Source organism: Scyliorhinus torazame, chromosome 10, assembly GCF_047496885.1.
Source record: "Scyliorhinus torazame isolate Kashiwa2021f chromosome 10, sScyTor2.1, whole genome shotgun sequence".
In the NCBI taxonomy this organism is placed as follows: domain Eukaryota; kingdom Metazoa; phylum Chordata; class Chondrichthyes; order Carcharhiniformes; family Scyliorhinidae; genus Scyliorhinus; species Scyliorhinus torazame.
In genome coordinates, this window is record NC_092716.1 from 54,804,903 (window position 1) to 54,812,594 (window position 7,692).

General features: G+C 44.7%; 1 protein-coding gene across 5 annotated transcripts in view; it reads left to right on the forward strand.

The window, feature by feature from the left end:
- The first annotated feature begins 2,743 nt into the window (after positions 1 to 2,743).
- tshz3b (teashirt zinc finger homeobox 3b) overlaps positions 2,744 to 7,692 on the forward strand; it is an 87,827-nt gene continuing 82,878 nt past the window's right edge. For 2 of the 5 annotated variants that reach the window (XM_072518135.1, XM_072518136.1), the window contains exon 1: positions 4,112 to 4,387. Coding sequence is in view for 3 of the 5 variants with exons in the window: in XM_072518132.1 (XP_072374233.1) it covers positions 4,099 to 4,103; positions 4,251 to 4,387 (142 nt within the window). In the remaining 2 variants the exon portion in view is untranslated. The other 3 variants (XM_072518133.1, XM_072518134.1, XM_072518132.1) reach the window with 3 other exon arrangements.

The following is a 7,692-nucleotide window of genomic DNA, read 5'->3' on the forward strand; positions in this document are numbered from 1 at the left end:
TCTCTGCTCGGTCAGTCAGACTTTTGAAAGAATCCGGCACACGGCTCTAACTGTACATTTCCAATGGCGACAGTCAGGTGAAACTTCAACCCCCTGTGCTGATAATTGGCTTGACATGTTTGCGCTCATTTGGACCAAAATGAAATCCCTTTACCCCGGGCTTAGCTAATGACCTGCTAATCAGATATGTAACAGGATATGATCTGAGCATATACATAGAGGCAGCAAGCGGGGTGCAGACCGCTCTCCCTCGGAACACGGAAACGTGGTGCACAGTATAACAACAACAAAAAAGCTCAAAATGAACTGATCAGATATGTGCCAGTTCGTCTACAAGGCATCAGCTCAAATCAGAGTGACTTCCAGCAAAGTAACATTTCTTGTCCAGTGCACACAGCCTCAAACTGGGCGCCTCTCGCCCGGTTCCAGCACAAAGGCTGCTTCGCCAGGAGTGTCTGCCTGCGAGATTTATTGTTAGGACTCCAGAAACTGCACAGAACCCGCCCAAATGATTACTATCACGAGTGGAAAGATATAAAACCCACAACTATCACTCACCTGAACTCAGGCAGGGCAAAGGATTGAAGCAGAGGGGCAGCAGAAAACCCTCCCCCTCCCTCCCCCTTCCACCCTTTGCCCCAGGACATCTGACTTTTACAGGAACTTGTACTTTTGCGACCTCGGGCCGGGCGCTATTTATTCTCACAGATTAGAAATATCTAAATCTGAATTCTATAGAGGCATAGCCAACAACGCCGAGTCAGTTTTGCGCGCGCTGGAAGCATTACAATAATAATTTAAAAGTTCATTTTAATATCTCATACAGTAAAATCAATTTTTAGTGCCGAATATAACAGTACATTTTAGCACATGGAGGGTTTTATTGAACGCCAGAAGGCAGATTGTATTTTACCAAAAAGGGAGGACAACCCCCACTGGAACACTGTTTATCGAATTTGGACATGTAATCTATATCGATTACTTTGTGTTGGGGTGATTGTTAATTCGCATGCATCAAAACGCTCCAGTAAATAGCTAATTAAAAGTGTCATTATAAATGATTCCAATGTATAAGATATGCAATGAGCAATTTAATATGTACCACAGCAAACTGTTTCAAAGTATGAAGCTGCAATGGATCAAGAAATATCTATTTGTAAAAACACGGTCAGGGTTATAAGAATAATTCTGAATGGTCGGTGCTGTGTTGTTTACAACATGTAAATGAATCAAGTTGGCCAACTTTTAACAAAATGAAATGTGAGCAACTTTGCAATCCTCCGACGTGTTTCTCTGCATTGTTGAACGAGGCGCAAACTCCGAGATTCAAGGTGATTCAATCGGCGTTTTATCATTTTGCGGGGTGTTCATTAAATGTGCAACACTGGAACTGAACACTGTTTTATCGGCGACATCATTTGTGATTTATAGAAAGTATTTTGGCCGGTTTTGGGAGGAGCCCCTCCGTGAACCACACACTCACCGCGTCTCACTTACAGGCGGGGTGTGTTTGAATCTGGAGAGGTGTTATTGCACTGACAGATTGAATTCCACGTTATTGAACGCGGTTCTAAAAGAGAGGGGGGGGGGGGGGGATTCATTAAACGCACAAATTAACAAATATAGTTTGCACTAAAGTTGGGCATTTAATTCCGTGCAAGTTGGAGTCACCGTATTTAAGTACGGGATGGAGTTCACATAGGATTGCCCTGTCACTGAATCAGTTTTACCCATTGTCAACATCAAAAACTCGACAAATTCCAATGGCCTGGAATGTCACCGAGAGCAACTCCTGTTCCCATGTGTGAAACCAATAGGCCCCTATTCGTGGTTCTGGATGGAATAAAAAACATATCAAAATAAATTAGCCTGCACATGGTCTTTTCAACGGTACTCCCAAATTACTGCACATCCTTTCAATCTGTTAAAATGTTGCCATTTATCTCCTGAGATTTTACATATATATAAATATATATATTTAGATAAAATGGAGTTACTGATTTAAGAATCGGTCTTGAACAACACATTAGGATTGATCCAACGTGCTCGAGGGCCAAGTGAGGACGGGCTGTGGTGTTTTTTTTAAATGAATTGTGTGACTCTGGGTTGAAAAGTTGCCTCTTTTCTATTGTCAGAGCGGCGTGTGAATGTCAGCGAGTGGGGTGAAAACGCTGATGAAGTTGCTTGTGATGGGGCGGCAGTGACTGCGAGGCGGGTTTGTTGTTGCCGTATTGTTGTGTTGTGCTGCACGGTATTGTGTGTGTGTGTTGTGTCTAACACTGAGAGATCGCGCCTGATGTGTTCTGGTATCGTTGCTGGAGTGTGCACATAGCGTGGCACTGATGGATGCGCCAATGGTTAGACGGACAGATGTTAGGGCGGATCTAACGGAATGTGCACGTCTAGATTGGGCTAAGACCATCTCGATTCCGTTGAAAGTCACTTAGTCAGCCCTGAATGCGAAGCCGGGGAGGATGCAAGGTAGTAGTAGCCTCTTTGGCCGGGCACATCGCTCCTTTTCTCAGCAGAGTGGACCGAGTGGAGAAGCCCCTGCGACTGGCGACCAGATAAAGCTGACCAAATTTGGCAGGAGAAGCAGAATTTGACAACTCACCACTTTCCCCACCCTCTCTCTCTCTCGTCAAACAATTCGTCATTTCCAGGAGCACCCACACTTGCCGGGACTCGGCGACTTTGCAGCGTTTCATCCTGTGACAAACCGGGGGGGGGGGGGGGGGGCAGAGAAAAACAGGCAACTTGGCCACGGGCGCCGGCTGCTTGAGAGTGAAGCGGGATTCGGTGCAGGAACTTGGGGAGGGGAAACGAGAGGGATTCGAAACAAAGTCGACACGGCTCGCAAGAAAAAAAGTTATGACGCAAGGTATTTAAATCTGCCCAGTTTTCAGACATTTGGAAGGCTTCCAGACCTGGGAAGGAGGAAGAATGGGGAAGATTGGCCATTCCTGGTCTTACCAGCAACAGTCAGATCTGCTCTCACCACCACCTCCTGCTCAACTCCTCCCAAGAATTTTGCTACCGCTTGCCTGACATCTTAGAGAGAGAGAGACGCGTTTGGGACAGAAAGATCGCCCCTTGCTCTGCCCTGGCTGTCATTGAACACCCGCCTTGCCAAGAAAGGAGGAGGAGGGAGAGGAGGAGGAGGAGGGGGGGGAGTGCAATTGGTAGCCAAGAAACTGTTTGGCATTTGCTGATCCATGTTCTCCAAACCACTTGAACACAGTTCGAGTCCGGCCCCTTCTTCTGATCTTCATTTCCGTAAGGGGCGCGCAATCGAGTTCCAAGCCAATCGATCCCTGTCTAAATGGAGGTTCCTGAAAGGCATCATCGTCATCCTCATCATCGACTAGGCGAAAGGCTCACCCGCGGGCAGCAGAAAGCTGGCGCATCTCCCCGAACCAGCCCGTCCAAGCTGCCCGGGGCTTGAAGCTTCGGCCGGCAGCAGCGGCAGCCCTGCGCCGCACGCCCGCTTCTCCAGGCAGGGGGGCGTCAGGAAGGTGGCGAGCTGGTCTCCCGGGTCGCCTGATCCCTCTACCAGCAAGAGGCACACACCGCGGCAGCGAACCCTGTGAGTACAAAAATAAACCCAGCCCCGCCAGGCTGCTTGCTTCAGCACTCCCCCCCCCCCCACCCACTAGTTTGGAGAGAGAGAGACGAGCTACAGGAGATTGGGAGGATGGCGCTAGGCTGGGGAGTGGAAAATCCAAGTTACCTCATCATTTCGCACTTTTATTTTCTTCCCCTCAGAAAAGAAGTTGTGAAATTTAAAAAGAAGTCAGCGATTTAGTGGCGGGGGGGGGGGTATCCAACGTAACTTGGGAACAGTAGCCCAGCTGAATGGTCGCTGTCTTCTATGTTTAAAATAAAGCTGGTGTGATTTAGGAGAAGGGGAATGAGGGGGGGGGGGGGGGGGTGACGGCCGAGTGCTGTCGGATGTTGACGAGCGGTGAGCGTGTGTTTTTTTGTTTTATTTGGAAGTTGACAGTTAAAGAATGCCGACTTTGGGTGACGCGATCAGCTCGTTTTCTTTTAAGCTTGCCTGTTGCAGCTCCCAGTGAGTGGCTGTGAGGAGCCGAGACGATGTGGTGAGTGAGTGAGAGACAGGCAGACTGTGTGGCTCTCATTGACTGAGTGTCCACTGCTCTCGCTTCTCTCCTTCTCTCTCTCGCTCTCTTTAACCCCCCTTTTCTGAGACTCTTTTTTTTTGTGCGTTGTGTGCCCGCTCCCGCCAGCCCGAAGCCCCGTCGCTGTTTGCATGAAAACGCCGCCCGGCCGCCTCGCAGCCACCTTGGAGGGAGTTGGGGATCTGCCGGACTAACTCTGGCCAACATGCCGAGAAGGAAGCAGGAAGCGCCCCGGCGCTCAGCAGGTACGATTCTGTGTATATATTATGTATGTATTAATATATATATAAAAATGTGTGTGGGGCGGGGGCGGGGGGCGGCGGCGCGTGGAGGGGGGGGGGGCAACATTCACTTCTGAAAATAATAATGCTATCATGAAGAGAGCCAAAAAAAAAAACCTTTTTAATTCTCTGGTTAACTTGAGTCACCCCTCCCTCCCCACTCTGGGACAATCAGAGCTTTTTCCATTATAAAATAAATCTCCAAACAAACAAAAACAAGTTTTGTCAGCTGACAGCCCACTCTAACTGACAGGGTTGTTCCAGTCTGTACTTTTTAAAATGCGTCGTATTTATATTGATATATAAAAATGTCAAATCCAGTTAAGTTTCCCCCACCTCTCTCTCTCTTGCAGTGTGTGTGTGTGTGTTGGACAGGGAACTAGGAAGCTCCACGATCAACAATGGGGGTTGTGGAATGGAACTGGTTTTTATAGACAATTGCCATCCTTGATTTGATGCCTGATTGATTGCCTGTCATCTGGCGTGCTTTGATCTATTCATTCCCGATAAACATCAATAAATCACTCACCATGGCAACGCACATGCCTGTGACGTAACACCCGCCCTGTCATCTAGCTGTCAAACCACTTCACTTCTCTTTTCCTCCCTTCCCCCTCTGTCCCCCCCCCCAAAAAAAAACCTGGAGATTGGGCAAGATTTTTTAAAAAAAGAGAGATAAAAAGGTGTTGACAAAAACTTAAATGCATGTCTTCTAAAGGATGGAAGAATAGGACTGTTCTATCAAAATGACCCGTCAAAACGACTTTGTTTCATATTTGATTTAATTGTCTCTCTCCTGACAGGCACATTCATCAATAGCTTAATGGTCAATCAGAAGTTGGCAGAGTGAGTGCTTTCATTCTTTCCCATACACAGGCTTTGGCGTACTTTATCAAAATGCCTTTGCCTAATGGATATGGGGAAGGGGGGGTGTTGATGACTGAAAGCCACTTATTTAAAAAGAGGGGGAAGAAAAGGATATTTATGCTGCTGATGGGTAGATGAAGACAAATTAGTGAGCTGTGCATGATTTTTTTTCTGTTTTGTTAGAGGCACAGCAACTTCCTGTAATTTTTTTTTCTTTTGGCCCTCACAGCTGCAAGTTATAAGGTTCATGACTGCTTTGTGGTATACAAAGAGTGATGACAAATTGATTGCTCTGTAGTGATGGAAGTAGCACACACACAAAAAAAAGATGTCGCCTGATGTGCTGTGATGGTAACTTTGGGAAACCAGTCCCCAGCAACCTTGAGTGTATTGAGTATACACAAGATTTCCCAAACTGAAAGGTCCGCTCAGCCGTAAAAAAAGAAAAGTTGTTTTGCCAGCTTCATTAGTGTTCACCTAATTAGCTGTAAACCTGATGGATTCCTGACAGGTTTAATGATTGGAGATGACAAGCTCCACGCACTGTCATACAGCAGAATTAGGTTTGCAGCTAGTTTGATGTAATCAAGTTGATATTACACAGTCCTAGTTGCCTTTAGTTGTGCATTAACTCAATTTTCTGCTGCAGGTGACAAATGGACTTTGGTACCTGGATAATCATGTCACAGAAATTAGGGCCTTTTAATGGTCTCTGGTAGAATAGCAACAACAATGAACAACCCTCAGCAATGGAGCATTAGTAGACATAACAGACAGGTGCACAAATTCTTTATGTCTTGCTGGATTGTGACAGCACATTGCGAATTGTCTAATAGAGAAGACTAAAACTGCCGCCAAGAATCTGTAAAAAGATTGATTTAGTTTGTGGATTCAATAGGACAGAAATCAACAATCATCAAAGGGCTGCATGTACGTAGAGTATTATGCACTCTCTGAAAGGGGGTGTTAATTACATATTTGCATGAGATGATTTTCTCAGCTGTAAACTGAAACATTTTTGCTCTATTATCATAAGCAGATAAAATAAAGCAAAAAAACTTTCAAATATATTTTTAAAATAGTAATGTGAGAGAGAGAAAGAACATTTAAACCAGGCGCGCATTTACTTTCCATTTCCCCGCTGCGCTCCATAAAAGTTTAAAATGTTGGTACCAACAGTGTCATCTTGGTCAGATACAAAATAATCTTCACAAAGAAAAGTGTATCAATCATAAAGATAAACTATGTGAAGCAGAAAGCAGTACTGTACTCATCAAATTAAGATAATCTGTTTAGTTGTTATTGCCATCATCCCAAACATGAAGGAAGCAGTGAGAGGTAGAGTACCTACAGAGGTACTTGTGGTTGGCTGTTGCAGTATTATTTGCCTGCAAACCTGCCACACATTGCTCTGCTGGATGGAGATTCTCCCTAGCAGCCAACTGACAGAATGATTAGTTATGGCCGTTCTCAGCTTTTGCAAGGAATGAACAACAAAGAGAAAAGAAGGGAAAAAGCATAACCATAAGACTGCCTGAAAGTTTCTTTGAAATATTTAACCAGTGAACAGAATTTTCCAGAATCAACTGGCGTTGCCTCCATTAGCTTGACAGCTGTCAATTAAGGCTTCAGTGCTCTCCTGGGCAACAGTTTATTGCATACAGTTGATGCTGTCATTTTGTTCCCAGTTTGCCTTGAGCACTATCATGAGCAGGAGTGAAATAGTCAATAACTGATGTATCAGCAGTTATTTCTTAAATTGGCTCACAAGTCTGCATTTTTCTTTTGCTAAAGATTGTTTTGTAAAGTGATTAGAATGAATTGTGACTGCTGCAGGGTTATGGGAATGCAGTGAAGCCAGGGTGAGTTAGCAGGATGAGACTGGTTCATTTTGCAACAATGTGGCTCATAGGATTGTAAGAGCCGGACTAAGATTGAGGAAAAAGCACGAAGGTACACATCCGTCAATGCAACAATTTGGTTATTTCAAATTCAGAGTTCAGAAAAGGTTCATTGATTAATGTGTTAGATATAAAGGATCATGTCATACACACTGAACTGTTTGCTTTGTTAAGTAAAGGTGCAACATTTCAAGAATATCTTGAATAGCTAACTTTTTGTACATGTATATAATTCTGAATTATTAATCTGTATTCTCGGGGCACATGTTATCAATTATGAATATCTGGTTTCATCACCAAGAGCAGCTGTTAGAGAAGGGGGAAGCATAACTAAGTTTGTTTATCTTAAAGCTTGGGGTGCTGTCCATCCATTTCAATGCAGCGCCCCCCTTTATCATCCAGTCTGTGATAAACAAAACTTATTTATTCTTAGCAGTTATTTTTAGCTGCTAACTGTGTTAAGGTAAAAAATAATTATGGAATAAGTTGGTTAGTTTCGAA